This window comes from Ochotona princeps, chromosome 6 (genome assembly GCF_030435755.1).
Source record: "Ochotona princeps isolate mOchPri1 chromosome 6, mOchPri1.hap1, whole genome shotgun sequence".
Taxonomy (NCBI): domain Eukaryota; kingdom Metazoa; phylum Chordata; class Mammalia; order Lagomorpha; family Ochotonidae; genus Ochotona; species Ochotona princeps.
The window spans coordinates 75,942,170-75,963,230 of NC_080837.1; the positions used below are offsets into that span (position 1 = coordinate 75,942,170).

The window sequence follows — 21,061 nt, forward strand, 5'->3', positions numbered from 1 at the left end:
CACCCAGTCCCTTGCCAAGCAGGAAGGGAAACAGAGAATATTAGCTGGGAACCCACCCGGGACCTATCAAAGACTGACCAACTCAAGGTCGCAGGAGGGCCAGCTGAGGCAGAACCTGCAGGGAGCCATCTTGGCCTGCAGGGCCTGAGGAATGGGAGGTCAGTGGGCGCAGACACAGACAGGGGGCTCCGTGGGCAGGACGGCTCCAAGTCTACAACTCTGAGAACAAGAGCCATTCCAGCGAGCCCCGGGGGATTCGTGCCAAATGGAAGGAACAACCACGAGGTGCTGACTGTTGAGCATTAAAAATATGGGCTGGTTGCTAACTGTAGTTCACTCAACAAAATCAGCTGATGTCTCCTTTCATGTGGAAAACGTCAGAGACGAAGAGAGGCAGTCTCTACTCTCACTGTGGGAAAAGTGAAATCAGTGCAGTTTAATAGAAAAAAAAATGAAAATACATATCAAGACTTATCTTTTGCTTAGTTCCTGGAATTCATACAAAGGACATTTTAATGGTCTTGCACCACAATGTTAATTATCACAGAAAAAAAGGAAACATCATTTTTTGACACAAACTAGATAAATACAGACTCATTTCCATGATGGAATGTGACAGTATTATGAAATTTCAGAGCAACATCTGATGAATCAGAAATGGTTTTTAATGATTTTTGTGGTCTCAGAACTGTATTCCATACTTAGAAATTTTCCTTTTTTCAGAAAAAACCTTGTAATCTAACTTGATTGCTGATACTATAGGATTTACCTACTTTTTAAAAAATGCAGCCAATATATGTATGCATGTTATCAAGGAAGCAGTGGATTGCTGTATATATATCTATATGCATACACACAACAGTGCCTAATAAAAGCTAATACATGTATGTATAAGTTATATCAAATATAGTGATGTCAAATCAAGTTTGGATAATATACCATTTCTGTCTAGCAAATAACATTAGGGTAGAACAGAGGCAGAACAAAAACGTGACTATGCTTCCCCCACGTGGCCACAGTGGAATATGCACAATTCCTAACTGCAAAATGACGATCTCAGATTCAGAAACTATGTTGAGTACATTTGAAGAAAAGCAACAGCAACCAAAATAAACAAAACATGATAAGCAATATTTGAAAGATTAACAGAGGATGAGGACCAAGGACTCAAAGGACAAGGATTCAAGCCAGCCTTATTCCAAAGCCCAGCAGACCTCTTCAAATGAAAGTAGTGACTTCAAGTCAGGAAAGCACTCCGCACTGGAGGTGGAACAGCCCAGGGGAGAACAGGTTGCACAGAGGAATCCAGGAAGAGCGGTGCTGGATGCGTGACTACAGAGTATTCCATCTCCCACCGAGGTAAAGGTGCCAGCCTTCTGAAAGGCACGGCCGTTCTTGAACACAGGCTCGGGAGAAGGGAGCCCGGGGGACCGACCGCTAGGTTTTCTGAGACAGGCACACTCAATGTGGTGCTAGTCGAGCCTGCCTTCCCGTGTGTCCTTCCTTCCACGCCTGCCGTGGTCCCCTAGGGCAGAGTCGAGAGGGGACCTTCTCTTGTGCCAGGAGCCCAGAGACCGGGGCCTATCCCCAGACAGCCTTCACTGCGGGCTCTCAAAAGCCTTTACACTTCCATAAGGAGAGGGAGAAGGGAGATGAAGGACGGGTCCTGTCTCCCAACCGACTGACGTACAAAGCGGACTTGGCCGTAAGACTGGCCATGCTCCCTGTGACACACGGCCACACCTATTCCAGAAGGGATGGAGGACCTGTGGATACACTGACCCTGAGATGTAAACTCCTCTGGCAGCCCACCGGGAGGATAGTCAGCTGTCTAGACCTTCAGTCACAGTGGTCAGAGCCAGCTCAGCTCTCCAGCCATGCCAAGCAAGGCCTGAACCTGCGGCTGCTTTCTCAGACGTGACCTGGCCACCTTGCCAGCATGCCTCCAGGTGGGGCTCTGTCAGATGGCTTCCAGTGGGCGTTCCCTACAAATGTTCCACTCCGGGATGCGGTGAAGGCAACACTCGCTCAGTAGAGACTGTAGCTGCAGTTGGAAGCTGGGAGCTTTCCCTGCGCTATAAAATGCAGTCCCGCCCTCTGTCAGGGTGCTGGAGCCTGGCCGTGAGCTCAGCATCCCGCCTGTCTGTCCTGTGATTCCCGTGGGAAAGCAACCCAGTCTCTACCATGTGCAGGGCTGCAGAGCGGGGTTGGATGGGCAGGTGTGTTTTGGTGCAGTTTGGCCTTCAGTGTTTTCAACTGGAGATGGGTTTCCTGGAGTAGAACTCTAGCATGAGGCAAGGAGCTTCTGCAAGGCAACGAGGCTCCTCAAAGGGAGGCAAGGATGGGAGGTGTGTGGCTCTCTTCGGGCTGCCCCTGAGCAGCTGGCGCTCCCCCCCTCAGACACCAAACAGGATGGTCCACTGGGGTCAGAGGTCAAAAGCTCTTCTTTTACCTTCTTGTTCGTGCCTAAGACTCTTGGCTGGATAAGCCCGGGGGGCAAATGGTACCAGTTGGCTTCTTCTGAAACACTTAGGAAGCAAGTGCATCTTCCTCAACTGTTGCAAGTTTGAAAATGTACTTAAAGAAAGGCCCTTTGAAGAAAGGTGGAGCTTTTTATATTAAAAAAAAACTGCATGCATATATAACCGCCTCCACAGAGTTACTTTAGAAGCTGGTGGCTAACCGGTTTCAAACACTTGTAGCTGTAGGATAAAAGGGTGTGTATGAACTCCAGTGCTAGAATTTTGTTCTGTGTTTCCATGTTTCATCCTTTTAATTACATCTCAAGCCTGGGGAGGGAGTTAAAGGTACAGACTCATTTGAAAAATGAACCAATTATTTTTCTAGCTGTGCCCGTGTTTGATCTTACCAGGAACATCACAGTAGACATCTCTGCGTGTGTGAAGCTTGCTCTGTGTTCCTAATAGCTTCCTTAAAATGAACGCGATGTGGGACTTCATTAGTGCATCAAAGTAGGATGTTTGTTTCAAAAGGCTTGACAGGAACAGTCCAGGGTTGAACAGAAAAACCGTGGCTGGCCCCAGAATGCCCTCTGTCGGGGTGGGGACATGAGCAGACGCGTCCCCACTGCATGGGGGCTCATCCTCTCATCCTCACCAGTCAGTGCTGTGGCGTTCCACCAGCCTTGTTAAAATGACAGGTAACACTGCTAAAGCTACCGTCCTGTGACGTTCAAGCTCGCAACACTTTTAAGTGGAAAAGAACATCCATGATCAACTTGGCAAATCCTTGGCAGACTCCCTCTGCATAAGCAACCCTAGCGGCTGCAGACTTGTAGCTCTGACCCTTGGGGCTTCCGTCTGGGCTGATCCGAAGGGCACCCTCCATCTGCTGCTCAAACGTGGTGCATTCAACAAGGGCCCGGCTCAGCCTCACGCTCCAATTCGGCTGCGTGACCCTGCACTGACTCCGCAGCATTTGTGACCATGGCTCCTGACGCCCGAGTGTTCATGCTTAAGAGTGTCATCCGGTCGCACAGCTCTAGTGTGGGAACTGGCCCAGTACAAAGCACTAACGAGAAGTCCCTCTCCAACCACTCCTCCTAGTTTCCCTCCTGCTTGAGAACATAACACACCTTCCAGAAGTGGAAGCGCGTGCTTGCTGGAGCCCCTGTCAGGCTTTGGACCATCTGCAGACTGCTTGGGATGCGGAACAAGGCCAACAACCTGATGGCAACGGGGCACTTACGTTCCTTGACGGGAAGACAGGAACACCACAATAACCTCTTCCGGTCACTGACCGTCGCCCCGTGTGGCTCTCCCAGCACCGCCCAGGACCCGAGACCCTGTCTGCACACCTGCCCTCTGCCTCCCGGGCCGACGCTGGCGTGGGCTGTCCCTTTCTATAGGAATGAATCCTAAGGACTGTGTCCCCAGCCTAGCACTGTGCACACTTCTCTGCTTTTCTGTGCCCCTTTGCAGTGCAAAGCCACTGGCCCAGGACACTGTTACTCCCAACCCAGAAACACGTCCACAAACCCACGTCTGCAACTGTGTTGAATATTAATGTAAGGAAAGGCCAAGTGTGAGGAACAGAAGTAAATAACCAGGTGTGTGCTACAGGTGCACTGAGCAGAGCTCCTCAACGGGTCATTAGTAAACGTGTGGAAATGCTCCCCTGTATACACGTGGGCGAACACAGGCTCCCACAGGACTACCAGGGACATTGTCTGCTCTGATCACTTCCGGAATAAAGTGTACTGTGGAAAACTATCAAGACAGAGACACCTATATAAACAACTACAGAATGCCCACATAAACATGTGTGTTTCATTTAAAAAATATTTTTCTAAGTCTATTTGGGTCCACCACGAAGCTCGGAAAAGCTCTAAAAGTGTCCAGTCAGTTATTGATTTACTCAAGGACAATGAATAAATCAGAATACAAAAGAATGGCTCCCGATCAGCTTCAATCGAGTAAAGACCACACCGCCGGCCTCCGCCCTGGAATGCAATCCAGGCAGCCGGAAAACGAAAAAGTCGCAGAACTCAAAGAGAGTCTTCTCTCATGCCTGAATAAAATTTGTAGCAGATAAATTTTTCCCTTCTTACACAATCTGAGTGTCTGTTTCAATGATGACTTTGGGCTTGACCCAGATGGGCAAGTGTGAGGACGGCTATGGCCCTCTTAGCAGCCCAGGGGGAGAAGGTCCATGCGGCTCACCCACGTCCTCAGGAGCCTGAGGCTGCAGCGCCCACCTCTGCGTGCCCAGCCCGGCCCGGCCCCGCACGCCCACGCGCCCACGCGCCCAGCCCGGCCCCGCACGCCACGCGCCCGCTCACCGCATCGTGTAGAGCAGCGTGCCGTCGTCCTCCAGCCGCAGCAGCTTGTTGGGCGTGGTCATGTTGTGCGCAATGGACTTCTTCCCGTTGTGGAAGAACGTGTCTGGCGTCCAGATTTTGCTGGCAAGGAGGTTGTTGAGTGGGAGGCGCTGCATGGGCCCCTTAAACCGAAGCCTTTCATCTTTCCAGCTTTGGCGGAAAAACACGTCGATGGTGTATTCCTAACGAGAGACGGCAAGCCGGTGAGGTCCGGGTGGAAGCCCTGAGGGCCGTGCGTATTCCGGAGCCTCCGTGGAGATCCCGCCCCACACCTTACCATTTCGGTATCCGACACCGGGCCAAAGCTGGTGACGTAGATGTCGGTCCTCACCTGCGTGATCCGCTCTGCAACAGACACACACACACACACACAGGTTGTTCAGTGTGCATCAACTGCGCACGCGCCGCCAGCACACATTTATGCTCTCGGTCTGGTCACCGGTCTCGATGACCAGTCATTTGCAACTCGGGAGCTTTTATAACACGCACGTCTGGTGCCCATAGGGGACTTACATATGTCAAAAGAAATTGCAACATGAAAGAAAAATAAAAACAGGTGCCTTGGAGTTCCCCGTGGTTCTGGCCAGGAGGGTAGGAGTTCTGAGTAGCCAGGGACTGAGAGCTGACCAAGGGACCTTGGACAACGCGCCAACACCTGGGCTCTGTCCTCTGCAAGCCTGAGACAACGATGCCAGTAGCACGCCTGCCAACTCCATACTCCCAATGAACATGGCTTCTCCAATCAAAACTGCAGGCACAGGTGTGGGGGCTGTGGGGCGCTGGGGAAAGCATGAAGGGGCCAGGACCTGCACTGCACCTTGACACCGGGATGGCTCTTTGTTAGTCATTCCTAAAATGGGGCATGGGCGGGGGGCGACTGCCGTTCTAGTTAGAATCGGTGAAAATCTATAAGTTGATAAAAGTAGCTAATACTGGGAGGGTCACCCCTGGGGATCTGTCACCCTCTGTGTGGTGAGCAGGAGCCACATTCAGAGCCCAGCTGGCACAGCTGTTAAGCTCTTCCCTGGCTTTTCGTTCCCAGAACCACACTGTGTGGTGCTGACTGCACGGTGAGCCTTTCCACCTGCTACAGGTGCCTGTACGCAGCCTGTGTTTGTTGGCAGACGGCCTTCTGAGTCGTGGGCTCTGCTCATCTTCCTACTCTGAGATGCGGGAAAACCAGGGAATACAGCAACACATGCAAGCCTGAGGCAGTGGCCTGCTAGGTGGGTTTACCCGCCGGCTGTGCCCAAAGGGTCCCTCTGCTGTACATGGAGGCCTGGGCACCCAGTTCAGAAGGTTGAATTTGGTGCTGTGGAGGAGCCTGTGTGGATTTTTCTTAGCAGAGATGCATACAATGGCAATTTGTGCTGTAAGTGAATCTGTTAAAACTAGAAAGACTAGAACAGAGTAAAACATCTCAGAATATATTCTCCTGAGGGTCTCTCGACCTAATGAAGCAACTTCAAAGGCACCACGTGTAAACATCACACACCCTGGAGCCGCAGAGTCCTTCTCGGTGCCAAACAACACCTTGCTGGCTGCGCCTTGGAAACCCAATCTATTATCACCTTCTTTTGGCAGCTTTCATTGAGTCAGAGCACATTTCCTCCCCCACGTATCTGATGCTGCACCTTCACTGGTTTTAAACACTCATAGTGTGTGCTTAATGAACTACAGCTTGAAACGATTGCATAGAAAATTCCAGAAATAAAAAAAAATCATACTTCAAATCACTTTTGGTACTGTAAAGTTTTAGCTATTCTGTTATTGCTCTTGATCTCTTATTGTGTTTAATTTGTAAATTAAACTTCATCATCAGTATGATTAATAGGTAAAATATAGTGCATATAGGATTCAGGGGTATCCCTGGTTTCAGACATCTGGTGGGAGTGTTGAAATGCATAATCTGTGGACAAGGGGAGACCACTGTGAATACTATGGCTATGATCACAGCCAAAAATCAAGCTTGAAATCTGTGTAGATATGAAGAAAAATTGCACTGAAGAGAGGGCTTTGCGTGTATGTCTGAGGATGGTCCTACACTGTTTCTTAACATGAGAGAATCAGTTTTCAGAATATCCTAAGGTAACCAGAATGGATATTGAAAAGGAAGTTTTCAGGGACATTGTGACCTAGGACCTAGGACCCCTGTGACCTAGGACCCCGTCCTAGCTTCTTGCATCTGGAAATGATAAACAGAGGATGCAGGATTTCTGATGAGAACAGAGCAAGGATTAACTGAAACTCCTGGTAGACAAGCACTTTCTGGAATTGTTCACCTCCCGTCAAACATGAGCTTGAAGCTAGGCTTAAAGCTTTCTGAGTTCTTGCCAACCACAGCCCGGGAACCACACTCACCTCCTAGCCCAGGGCGCAGTCTGTTGTCATAGCCATCCAAAAGCCCATCCAGTATTCTCGTAAATATCGTGATATTGTCATTAGTCTCATCTTTCACAGAAATAGTTGGCATTTGTGAAAAGCTTTCCAAGAGAAAAAACAAGAGAAAAGGTTAGAGCTTCTGTTATTGTTTACACATGCTCCTCAAGATACAGAAACCAGGAAATCCTGTGGAGGCTGTTGCAGGGAGAGTATCTGAGACAGGATCTCTGCTGTCATCAATTGTTCGGACTGATGAATTTTAGTTCTTGACTAGACTGGCTTGAATGGGTCATTAGCAATGGCAATGGGTTTGGAGTGGGCTACTGAAAACACTCAGCCCGAGATGAAAGACACGGTTGGCAAGCCCAATGCCTTCTTCAAGGCATTGGTAGTGTTCATCTTGTAAATGATATACCATGGTTATAGTGCGTAAGAACAGAAATAATTTGGCCTGTGACATCTCTTGGAGATCCAACACTATTTGCCACAGTCAGTTGATGGCAAGAACCAGTACTATTTGCCACAGTCAGTTGATGGCAAGAACCAGTACTATTTGGCACGGTCAGTTGATGCCATTTTTTGTGTGACCCAACGTGTCATATTCATAATTAAGCCCAAGAAGAGTGGACTGAAACTTCAGGGGAAAAAAACCAGCACATCCCTCGTTTATTCAATAGAGTGAGTTTATCCGGACTCCAGATGTACACAGAAATGGAGCAAATGAAAGGATCTGGACAAACTCAAGTTATTTGTGGGGGAAGGAATTCCCCAAGACTAGAAGATAATGTCTTGTCTGAAAATCATGGACTGCACTGCAGTTTCTACAGCTGCTTTCAACAGTGTAAATAGCAAGTCATTTGGGATGACTGGGCACTTGACCGGAAATTTGGCTTGGCTTCAAAGACCCATGTTAAACTCAGCAGGCAGAAAGTGAGTTTAGGTTCCCTAGCCGTTAGTGTGCTTGACACTTGGGGAGGGAGCGCATGAAGCTCGGTACTTTCCTGCAGCTCTTGGCTCTCTCATAGAAACGCTGCGATCAGAGCAGAGAGCCACCATCCAGGAAGGGAGTGTGAGGGCAGACTTTCTGTGCGCCAGCTCCACTCAGTTCTTAAAAATCCGTCATTTCCATCGATTGCATCTAAGCAGATCAATTCTCTGCTAGCTATAAAGCTATTCCCATATGAGAAAGCATAACGCTCTTTGGATCTAATTTTTAGATCAACATGAAAATGCACATATTTGAAGACTAGCAAACTAGAACTCAGTGCTCTGAGAATGAAACCAACAGACACATAAGGATTTTATCCAGGAACTTAGTCATTAAAAATATTAAATTTTCCCTTTCAAATTTCAGAAAACTAAAACCCCAAACTTTGAATAGCTCAGATCAGGATGGCTCATCTTGAAGTCTCCTTTTAGGTTCGTATAAGTTGTCACACTTTTTCCTTGCCCAGTTGTATAACTACTGACCGCACCAACCTGGCCTCCCAGCTGACTTTTCACATGTTGAGTTCCCAATTTTAGTCTGTATCCAACTGCTCACTTCTTGAAAGGTCCTCTCTGTCTCTTTGACTTACAAATTGAGATGATAGCATACATACTTGTCAAAATGCATCATTCAGTATTTCATGATAATTTTCTCTAGACCATTCCATTATCCACTTGGGAAATGTTGTTGGATCACCCTGGCTCTGGGAAACCCTGGCTTGAGCCGACAGATTTGTGTACATTGTTGGTAATTTTGTAGACTGCAGTGACAGCGATGCTGCTGTGACCGCATTGTGCTCTGGCTACTCCTGCCGGTAGAAACATAGGCATGCTTCTCCCTCCATTTCAAGAAAACACCAGCCCACTTGATTCTGAACCCCACCTTACAAATACCCTATACACTTTGACAGCAATGGATTGGATACAATACTGAAGAATTCCAGAGCTCAGCTTCCACCTCTTGGCTAAAGAGAACAAGTGGAAGTGCTTACATACATGTACACATAATTACACTTTTCTTGGAGGAATTTTAATATGTGCCCCACCCTGTCATAACTATCCTCTACATGTGCCTTTGGGTCTTTGTGTAACACAGACCATGGCTGGGGACTTGCAGCATTTTCTTTGCAGGTAGGCACTATCAGGTAGCAAACAGACCCTAAACAATCTCCGAACATGTCTCTTGGAGTAAGAGCAGGGTTATTCTCATGAACAACTGGGAAGCCCTCAAAAGTCAATACATCATCCTGAGAAATGGGACCGTCCCGTGGGACACGATAACGGAACACACCATTTTCAACACTCCGGAGAACAAGATCTTTGCGTTATCACAGAATACAAATGTGCACTCGCTCAGCTGCTGGCACGGTGGCTTCCTCTAGGAGAAGTTCGCCGTGACTGGAGTACATGCTCGTGCGTCTGCCAAACTGTGCAGGCTTACAGGACTGTTTCTAAGATAAAGAACAGCTTCAGCTTGCTTGGTTCCACTGACAGCATTTGAAACAAAAAATAACACTGGAATACTGGGTTATACCTTCCTGAGCAATGATGTGTACAGTGTGAGTTGCAAGACTTCCAGGTGGGAACACAAGACACCCTTATCTCACTCAACGGTCCCCGTCTTCAGGCTCAGAGGGCAAGCTAGGGCTCACTGCCATCCTGGTTCAGCTGTTTCTGTCCCTGGTGAACATAAGATCTCTGCTCTCCCTTCGGTCTGCTGTGGGTGTGCTGCTCTCAATGACGAATCAAAGGCTCTGCTCCTTGCGGAGTAGATTCTTACGAGCAGAGACTAGATTCAATCAGACTGACAGTAGCCTTAGACGTAACAGAAATACCTGAAGGGCTCTGGCGAGTTACCCTTCAGTTTTAGTAGATGGTTAAGTCAATAGGTTTTCTCAAAGTATCAGCCATTTTCTTTAAAGTATATTCTCCACAAAAAATACATCACTCATGCTCTAGGTCATCAGTTCAACATTTTCAGATTATTTATCTTCCAGAGAAGGGATAATAAAGAAAACGTAGTCACTCCTCTAATTCACAAAGGATTAATTCCAGAAATCCCCAGAGCCTTAAATCCAAAGATGCTATAGTCCCTGGATAGTGTTTTCTGATAACCTCTGTGCACACTCATGTATACTTTAATTCACCCTCGGTGACCTACGGTGCATAATATATATAATCAAATACTACATAAATGGTGGGTATCATTTGGGGACTAATGATAAGGGAAATAGTCTGTACACATTCAGTACAAACCAAACTCTCAGGATTTTTGAGCCACATGGGTACAGATTTTGCATAGCAGAGTATTTACATTGTATTAGGTATTGTAAGTAATCTTGAGGTGAATTAAAAATGCACAGGGGGAATGCATGGTTTATAATGCATATATTATGCCATTTTATGTAAGGGACTTCTCTGTCTAAGGATTTTGACATCACTGAGGTTCCTGGAACAAGTGCCCTGTGGCTGGCATGGGATAAAACACTCTAAAAGAAGGAATAAGCAAGGAGTTGTATTTTCAGTAAGACAAGAAAGTCTCCTTCTCTTTGACAAAGTTTAAGGGATTTTAATCCCAAATAAGTTTATCTACCTACTGATTAGGATTAAAATCTCTAATGTCATAGATTCCATCTTTAAAGAAACTCCATCCTAACAAATGTTTCCAGATGGTATTTCCGTATTTTGGTTTTTTTAATGAGCCTAGGTCATTGTTTAGAGAAGAAATATCTTTTGAGTGTTGCTGTGCTACAAGTCTTGCTAGCAAAGGGAAGAGTGTGTGATGTATTTCTTCCCGATGTTATTTCTGATTGTATTGACAATGATTTCTGATGTACATAAACAGGATGGGTAATGGCAACTGCGGGCATGTTTTAGTATGAATTGTACCACATTGACTTTAAGCTGCAATGTTCTCTACAAAGTGACATTCCTTCCCCAGTAGTTAATTCTGAGAAAACTCTCTTCACTTTGCTCCTTTGAGTTCATTACATAATTACTTCTAAATGGTCCTATTCTGAGATGTTTTCCTCAAATATGCATTCCACAACATGCGTGGTCTTCCAAGTTTCTAAGTGAGTTTTCCTCCCTTCTTATATCAATATACATTGTATGGGCCTAAAGATTTGTGTTGTGAAATATTATTTCGGAACTCTCAGAGCTTCCCCTTCCATTGGGACTCTCATTATAGACCCTTCTAGGGCCCGGTGGCATGACCTAGCAGCTAAAGTCCTCGCCTTGCATATGCTGGGATCCCATATGGGCGCCAGTTCTAATCCTGGCAGCCCCACTTCCCATCCAGCTCCCTGGCTTGTGGCTTGGGAAAGCAGTAGATGATGGCCCAAAGCCTTGGGATGCTGCACCCACATGAGAGACCTGGAAGAAGCTCTGGGCTCCTGGCTATGGACTGGCTCAGCTCCAGCTGTTGTGGCCCCTTGTGGAGTGAATCAATGGACGGAAGAACTTCCTCTCTCTCTCCTCCTCTCTGTATATCTGACTTTCCAGTAAAAATAAATAAATCTTAAAAAAAAAAAAGACCCTTCTGGCTCTTCCCCTCAGCTCTTTAAATTGTGACCAAATCCATCCTTGCTCATATGCCTCCACTTTTATCCTTAACACTGTTGGTCAATACAGAATCCTACTGTAAAGCTACATGTAAAGTCCCATGCCCCCACAGTTCTCGCACGTGTCATCCCTTCCAGCCCATCCCCTCAGTCAGCCCTGTCCTCTCCTCAGCTACACCGGTGATGCTGTGCATGTACCATGCCAGCCTTTTCTGTCAACAAGCACCATCTGCTGCAATAACACTGGTCTTAAAAAGTCTCACGTGCTTCATCGTCTCCTGCAGTTATTGAATTAGGCCCTGTTCCTCCTCAGCTAGCCTCTTCAGAAGGCTTGTCTATAAGAGTACTCGCTGCTGCTACTCCCTTTTCTCCCAGTCATTACTACTGTGCTCCTGTATCCCAAGGAGATTCTGGAGGCCAGGGGTAAATGCTGCCTTGACAAACTCAAAGAACAAGTGTCTGTGCTCATCTTCGTGCAGCTCTCAGTCCCGTTTGCCTCTTCCTATGGTGTCTTCTCCACTGACAGAGCATTTCATCCTCTTTGCTTGCCTCTTGGTGTTTCTCTGTTCACCCCATCCTTATCTTGTTATTCTTTGAACAACAGAATGTCCCAGGGCACATCTAGGGGCTCTTTCTACACTTCATTTCTAACTGATCTTATCCAACTCCTCACCCTTGGAAGAATCCCACATCCGTGTTTCCAGCCCAGCTGTTCTCTGTCCTCAAAAGCCCAGTCCTACCAGGTCCTACCTAACAGCCCACTTAGATCTCTAACAGAGAATTCATAGAGCTCAATATATCCATGACTCCACTGGAGTGTCTTCCACTGTTTTCATCACCTGAATGATAAGCAACATCACAACATCAGGCCAGGGGAAATGACTTTCTAGTCTTCCTTTCATTCATCAGCAAATCACACTGGCCAAATAGTCCTACCTCTAATGTTATTAAAACGACTTTCTAACTACCACCATTACTTCTTCCCCTATTCTCTTCTCACTCTCAGATTTCATGCTTGCTGTTTACTCAGCAGCTAGACTGAGCTTTAAGTCATATCACTGACACATTTAAATTGATTCATGTTTCGATCCCCTTTGGCATTCAAAATAAAGCTGGCTTCTCTTCCTGATGCTGCCCAGTGTGGTGCGTAAGTTCCTTGGCAGTTTGATCTTAGCACTGCCTCCTCCTCTCCGATCAAAACCTACTGATTTCCCCCTTTCTCACACTGCCTCCCTCCGTACTTCTAACACAGCCAGCATGTCCCTGCTGCAGCGCTCCTGCGGTTCCCCTACCCTGCCTGCATGTCTCCTCTGGAACTAGGCTCACCCTGTGGAACTAGCAAACTTTAGAGGTCTGCTGGTTGCAACACCCAGAAGGATGCTGAGCATTTCAAAATATTTCCCACGCCCATCTTCATAATATTTCCTCATAGCTTAAGCATTTAGCATGGATTCAACAATGGATCCTTCATATCAGCCCTGTGTCATAGATTCCTCTATCATTCCCATTTTGAGACTTAAAACTGAATTACACAGTCAGGTTAAGTAACTTCTGATGTCATGGAGTGTGTGCAGCAATAAAGATCACAGCCTGGCAGTTAGACTATCCTCTGTCAAAGTTAACAATGCCATCGGAAATATCTCCCAGGAATCCTGAAATAGGGAACAAGAAGACTGTACAGCAATGGTCTAGTCATCTTTTCTTTTTTTCCACTGAAACTAAAAATTAACTTGTGTCATTTAAAGTTAAAATAAATTGTTCAATAAATACAGATGAAATAGGTTTCCAATGGACTGCTAAGGTTTATTTTTCAACACATGTTATTTTTCCTGGTATGTGATGCTTTCGTATTTCAAAAATCTCCATTTGCGTTGAGTTTTATTTGGGCTGCAATAAACTCACTATTTTTGCAATGGTTTTGTCTGAGTTCCAGGTGAGGATATTTTCTCCTTCCGAGTTACCTTTGCATGGAGTCATAAATGTTAGAACATTCTGGAATGGGCTTTACAGTGGAGAATGTTAGTACCGTCCAACAACCCATGGGTGGACTCTTGTTCTGCCTCTTCCTGATGGTGAAGCCCATAAACATTTCTCAGTTCTAACGCTTGGTCTCTCTACAGAGGCAGGATTTTGAAAGATGGAAATTAAAGAAAGACAGGATATTCATGCTGATAATGCTGATTCTGACCACCAGAGTTGTACTAATGGCCCCTCTTGCTTTCAGTTTTTCTTAGTTTTCTTTGATATTATATACCAATCAAAATATGTATCTTACACAATTGAACTTTTGTAAAAATCTGAAAGCCCACATTCTCTTTCTCCCATGAACAGAGCCAGTGACTCATCTGATTGCCAGCCACTGTGAGCAGAGAGCTGCACTTGCTGATTGTCCTACTAAGCTTTGCTGGCTGCCTGCTGGCATGATGAACATGCTAAGAGCTCCTGTTACAGAGCACATAATCCACACAGGGAAGCATTTCCTTGGCAACATTTTACGAAACTGCTGGACATTGCTCTGTAGCCCGTGTTAGTCAGCTACACGTGTGCTGTGCAGTGCTGCCTTTCTGACCGCCCCGGAAGACTTACTGTAAGAACTACTGTTCATGTGCTGCTAACTGCACCAGTGGTGCTTTTGCATATTCTCATAATTGTTGCCATGACTGTTTATCCTGAGCCCTGTGAACCTGCAGCTACAGAGCAGGATGAGTTTGTCATCTGCAGATTCACAAGAAAGGATTTTCCATTGAAAAAGCCATGGTGAGTGTCTGCATGATTCAGAAAGAATAGACCTGCTCTAGTGAAAGGATGCGAACTGTCCTTGAGCCAGTATTTAAAAAGGCCCATCATGAATCCAGAGGCCCAGGTGGGCATACTCACTCACCCAAAGAGTAACTGTACTTGTTCCTACAGGCACCTGCTTTGAATAGCCAAGTATATTTTTAAATGGTTACAATGTAATTGAGAGAGAGAGGGGAGTGGGAAAGCTTCATCTACTAGCGTTCTCTCCAAACACCCCCAATAACTATGGCTGGGTCAAGAGTGAAGCTAGGAGTCAGAAGCTTCGTTCAGATCTCACATATTGGTGGCTGGAACCACCACTCATCACTACACCACCATCACTTCCGCCTATGTCTGCGTTAGAAGAAGTTGGACGGAGAATCCAGGGGCAGAGAGCAAAGCCAACCACCCTAACAGCCAAAATGTCATTCTCTGATGACAAAGCATTGTGTCCCAAAGTCTATGTTAAAGCAAGTCTCACATAATCAAATTCCAAGACATTTTTTCTCTTTCAATAGATAAAGCACTAATATATGCTCAGTATGACAATCAACTTTCTAATTATCACTGGTCTATCAATTATGATAGAGTACAATTTTTCTAATGATACTACATTAACTTCAATTTAGACTTAAGATTATGTGTCTTGACATTACAGTCCTTCTAACTTTTATTTTTGTGTTAGTTTCCCCATACATACTGGTCTCATTAAAGTACTCATAATGCTTCAAATAATTCCAGGGTGCGACCATGACACAGTGGAAGGCTGTCTGGCAGATACAGCCTCTGTCCTGTCGTGTACTTCATTTACACTCTGTTCTATAATTTAAAAGCAATAGAAGAATTATCAAGAGTATTAAAAATGAGCTGCCTGCAATGCTAATCACATCTAGAATAGAACTTGGGGAAGCCATAATAATTACATATTGTTAGAACAATTTCATGCTAATTATTTTGTGATGCAAAACAGATTTATCACAATTCCACACATTTTCACTTCAAAATCTACACATTGCTAAACAAACAAGCAAACAACCCCCCCCCCACCTCATTCTTAGTCTTTCTTCTCCCTTGTCAGATTTCCTATAGGTCTCCTTACCCAGAGCAGGTGTGGCTTCTTGCATGTGTCTCTAAGCCTCAGCACTGGTCTTGTCCCGGAGTCACATGCAGATTAAGGGTCTTTGTGTTTCCCCTTTTTGTTTGTAATAATCAGATAAATTCTTTTGGGTCAAAACAGAGCTGACTCAAACTACTTTCTTGCTCTAATCTCAGAATACAGAAAACTCTCCCAACTTGAAGCAAAGAACAGTTTTCAGAATATTTCACCCATTCTCCCTTGATAGCTTTGACTGCAAACTACACAGCACAGAAAACGTGGTCAAGTGAGGGGGCTCAGGACTCACATGGCAGACAGAAACAGACAGGAAGACTGCGCAGCAAGGAGTGCCAGCAGGTAGTGGTTTTGAAAACTTTCTAACTGGAAGATGCGGCTACAGAGGTTGAATTTACAGGGCTGCTCTTGGGATGAGCTGAGAACACACAAAAGGGTAGGTTCTGCACTGTGGTTGCTATCATCTTGCCAAAGATCCACAGCCAAGTCAATGGTATGAAACGTTCTTTGGCATCTGACAAATTAGTCTTTAGCACACTTAGATAACATGTGAGTGAGAGAAATGACGTATAAGAGAGATGAATTGGGACTGCTGTCTTTCATGTGTTTCGTGGCTGTTTAAAAAGATGCCCTGCTGGATAGACTGTGCGAAACTCAGCTTACACTTTTGCTACACATCTCCCTGTATTACTGAAAGCAGTTCAACACGCGAATCAACAGTTAAAAGCACCCACAAGATTTTACGTAAAATTCCACTTATGGGAATATTTTCCAATAGAAATTACGTGGATTGCTTAAAAAAGTTGCAAGCTAAATATGCTTGTAACCAGAAAATTCACAACAGCAAAACCAGAAACATTGTACACACCCCAAATTCAGACAGTAGCTAAAAGCCAGGGGTTTGTGCATTGCAATAATATTCATCCATGCTGAAATCACACATTTTAAAAGGTTTGTAATAGCAAAGTCTTAGATATAACAAAGCACAGGACAAAATGGAGTGCCCAGAATGATCCTAACTACTTAAAAATATGCATGGAAAGGAGTGAAGTTAGTCCACCATGATGACAAACAAACTTGTCTCTATATGGTGGATTTAGGGATATTTTGCTTTATGTACAGTATATTTTATTGTATCTCACAGAATAGCCACAGTTGATAGATACTATTTTATGATGGATAACAATCTTACATCTAAAAGGTTGAAAAATTCAGCAGTCCATTTTCTAGGAAGATTAAGGGTAATTCTATCACACACTATTAGCATCCAGAAACTAACAGTTACCACTCTATTTTGAAGATGGCCTCAGAGCTACAAAATTAGACAAGAAATACAGTGTCTTGGCTTCCCATGGTTAAAATCCTTGCTCTCACTACCTCCTATTTCAGACCTGCAGTGATCAGAGACTGTGACCATTCGATGTAATTGCGATACTTTGACCAAAATATTATGAACCAATATGTATTCTCAATCCCAGCATATTCCTCACCTCCAACCTACTTAATGAATCTATTACCAAAACTGTAATGCGTCTCCTTGCAAATAGGAACATTCTGTGCGCTCTCAAACATAGACACACTTTCCACTCAGAGCACACTACGAGTGTCAGGGTTCAAAGGATTGCATATCTGGAGAAAACTTGCAAGGAAAACTTCCATTTGATAGATAAGACAGAGCAACGGTCTGGAAGAAGAGTTATTCACGTGAAGCAAGAAGAACATTCAACAATCTGCTCAGGACTCAGGGTGGCTCACAGGACTGTGGCATTTGTATGTTCCCACTATTCTGGCTGGAGTGTGCAGGCATGTTTGGCATGTGTTGGGAAGAACTGGGCATGCTCCTAAGTTCAACTCTACTCAGCAGGACCCCATCTGGGGGCTCAGGACTGTGCCTGCATTGACCTGGACAACAATGTCAGTCAGGGCTGCCAGAGATGGCTACAGCACATGGGAATGTCTCAAGGTTCCTTGATCTGTCTCCCTCTCTCCTCGTCTCTCTTTGCTTGGATCTGGGAGGGCCAGGAGAGCAGGAACTGTCCAGAGAATGTACAGAAACTGTCCTAGCCCCAGAAGACTCCTTGCAGACAGAAGTGATCTTGGCAGACTGTGGTAGGGCAGCTGTATATTTCCAATCCCTGGATGACATACAAGGAGAGGGCTCTGGGCTACCTCTGGGACCCAGGAGACTTTTGTCCCGAGTTGAATGTCATGATCAGACTCCATTAACTTAAAGTTGTGATCATCTTGGTTAATTCAAGCAATTGTAGGGCAGAGGCGGGGACAAGGGGAGCAGAACTATCCACCTCATAAGAACATTCATCTGTAATGTTGATTATCCCTAGTCTATTGGCAAGAGGTTAGAATGGGTACACAATACCCTAGGCCAGGGTAAAAGCGGCTATTGGAGATGGTAACACTGAACCTCGGGACTGCCTTCACACCAGGCAGTTCAAGATCTTTGCACGTGTTTTTAGATGGTCAGAGTTCCAGGCTGTTGGCTCAGGCCAGAACTGTTCTGGATACTTTTCAACACCACGTAGCTCAGGGTTGGGCTCCAAGACAATTCAATTGCATAATGAAACAAAAGAGGACAGTCAAAATGTGGTACACTGACTTGTCTAACAAGCAGTGACTGTCCTTTATGCTCATGAACTTGTGAATCTTGCTTTAACCCGAGTAGGAGGAGACACAGCTCAAATGAAACCATCTTTGGATTCCATTTCAGAAAAATGTAACCTGCCTCTTTGTGACTCACTTCAGACACACCACACCAGAAATCATCACGCTAAGGAAGAAAACATGGATTAGGGCAAGGACCATTTACTGACAGCCAACTAAAGGGCACAGCCTGCCAAGTCAGCAGGTGAGGCTTTGCTACATTGACCTACTCCGTTGAAAGGCACCTGTGCCCTGTACTGATAAAATCAAAGCATAGATAACTTACCCCAAGTGACTGGATAAGTTCATGGAGATACAAAAAAGAAGGAGGTTTTTGATCATGATAAAGCTAGAGAACATTCCATTGTCCATTCCCAATAAGAATAATAGTCGAAGTAGATGATTAGCTGAAGCAGGAAGAATTAATTCTCTGTTTCTCCAACCGGATCTCGCAGCTGAAAAGGAGAAAAAGCATGCGATTATCCACAAATCTGGGTCACTAAAGGGGAACCAACTCCCACTACTGGGCAGCGCTTTACAAAGACAAGAAACCTGGCTCTTTCCCAGACACTGGTCACAGCATGTGTTTTCTGTGACCTTCACTGTGAAGCTGTTCAAAGAAGTTGCAGTGGGCTTAATTTTCAAGTTCACATCCTAGTGCAGAATTATTCTAATTTTCGGAGGCCTCCAGTACTCTTCCTAGCATGCCACCAAATGACCCATTAAGACGATTAAAACAAATGCTTCAAATTATCTCAGCAGCTGTATTTCGTATCCTTCAAATCCACAAGTGGAATAAATTTACCTTTCTGAAATATGTGCCACGAGTTCAAAGTCAGCAAGCTACTCTTTGTTCTGCAAGATGCTGGAAGTAGGTGGAAAGAGGGAGAGAAAGGTACAATTAAGAAACAAGTCTTCTACAGGATCGTGATGACAGAACTAAAAACGACCTGCCACTCTGTGGGCATCCAGCTCCCGTCAGGAAACAACTGAACAATCCCTGCGTTTGAGGAGGTGTCTCAGTTCTGTGCTGGGCCCTAACGAATGCACTTACAATCCAGGCAGGCACCATTCCTGAGCTCAGCAACTAACCTCGAGCAAAAGGCACATATTTCCCCATATGCGCATAATGCAAATAGGTTCTCGTGGTATTCGACACACCGAACGTGCAAAAAGGAGCATTTTCCCCTAGGAGACCCCGGCAAACTCCAGGATCGGGAAACACACAACAGGTACTTAAAAACAAAGGCCCTCCCTCTGGTACTCCTGCCAAGAAGGGCAGGATGCCAGGCGGTGGTCGCCGCGAAGGGTCCTGGGGCTCGTCGCCCGACCCGGACTAGAGTCCAGGCGGCGAGCACGCGGCGCTGTATGCGGGGAAACACGAGCACCGCCTCTTCCTAGCCCTCTGCCCCAAACCATTCGACCCTCAAGGAGAGACTAGGTTCCCGCGGTCTCTGGACTCGCAGGCTTGCCAGGGCCGGTGCGCCGGAGCAGGTGGGCGCGGAAGCGGCACTGCGGAGCCGCATCTCGGCCGCCCCAGCACCCGCGGCCCCCACGCGCCCGGTCCGCAGCAGCTCGCCTGGCATCTCCCGCTCCCGGGCCCACCCCGACACGCTACGGACCCTCTCAGACCTCCCCAGCACCTGCCCCGGTGCAGTTAAGCGCTCAGCCGGGCAGCGCCTTCCTCCTCGGCTAGCAGCGCGAGGTGCGGCGGTGGCTCCTTGTCCCCCCCTTGCCTCAAGCAGTCCGTGCAACACCCCCGCGGGGCCCGCGCCCACCCAGCGAGCAGCCCTAGGACCCCGTGAGCCTTGGAACCCCGGATTAACAGGAACCTTCCAGGTGGGCGATTTAGCTCCTGCGACGGCGGTTGGGGGCGTCCCCCAGCATCCGAATCCTAGGGGCGGGCCCGTAGGCGCTGCGCCTGCTGCCAGGTCCAGTGGGGCTGTGCCTCCCAGGACAATCCCTGCCCTCCCTAGCCCCGTCTTCGACCCCGCAGTCGCCGGGGGAAAGTTTGCTCTCGGAGCTGCCCGTGGCGCCCCGCCTGCTACCCACCTCTCCTCCCCGGCCACGCAGCCCCGAGGGGAGGGGTGTGGGCCGATCCGAAGCCGCCCGTCCTGGCACTCCCGCCTGCGTCTTCTTACCCCACTGCCCGGGTCCGGCGCGCCCGGGGCTTACCCTGCGCGCCGGCCCTGGGAGGCGAGCCGTCGGCGAGGGTGCATCCTCTCCTTCTCCGCCTGCTCTCGCTCGACTGGCAGGCGCGGAAGGCCAGTGCGGCGTCACCGCCCCATGCTGCCAGCGCGAACTTGCCCAGTGCTCCCGGTCCGAGCTGACCGGGAGCCCCGCGCTCCCGCCGCTGCCCTGCGGCTCAGCTCGCTTCCGCGCCGCGCCCGAGGCCGCTAGCTGCCCGGCTGCGGATCCCCCCGGCGCCCCCGGCGCACTCTCGCTCGCTCTCACCTCTCCAGAGCGCCACATGTCGTCTCCGGGTGTGCGGAGCGTCCCTCTGCAGAGGCGCTCCGGTAGAGGCCGCCAGACTCTCACCAAACGCGCCCTAGGCCCGGCCGAGCAGAGGGGGAGGGCTGCCGGCCGCTTGGCCTAGTCGGGACAGGCCACATTGCAGCTGAAGTTTCTTGGAGCTTAGCTGATGCCTTCCCCACCCCGACCTCAGGCTTTTTTAAGCCAAGGTGAGAATGGGTGTCACTCGAGAGCTTGAGACCCTTGCTTTCCAGAGCTTTCCCCGTGTAG

General features: G+C 47.2%; 1 protein-coding gene across 1 annotated transcript in view; it reads right to left on the minus strand.

The window, feature by feature from the left end:
• Window positions 1-19,260, minus strand: part of GABRA5 (gamma-aminobutyric acid type A receptor subunit alpha5) — a 54,972-nt gene extending 35,712 nt beyond the window's left edge. Inside the window, exons 1-5 of the mRNA XM_058665373.1 lie at window positions 19,125-19,260; window positions 18,606-18,774; window positions 7,202-7,323; window positions 5,118-5,185; window positions 4,802-5,022 (exon numbers count right to left, since the gene is read on the minus strand). Coding sequence (XP_058521356.1) covers window positions 4,802-5,022; window positions 5,118-5,185; window positions 7,202-7,323; window positions 18,606-18,691 — 497 coding nt within the window. The 5' untranslated portion in view covers window positions 18,692-18,774; window positions 19,125-19,260. The remainder of the gene's footprint in view (window positions 1-4,801; window positions 5,023-5,117; window positions 5,186-7,201; window positions 7,324-18,605; window positions 18,775-19,124) is intronic.
• Window positions 19,261-21,061: the final 1,801 nt, after the last annotated feature.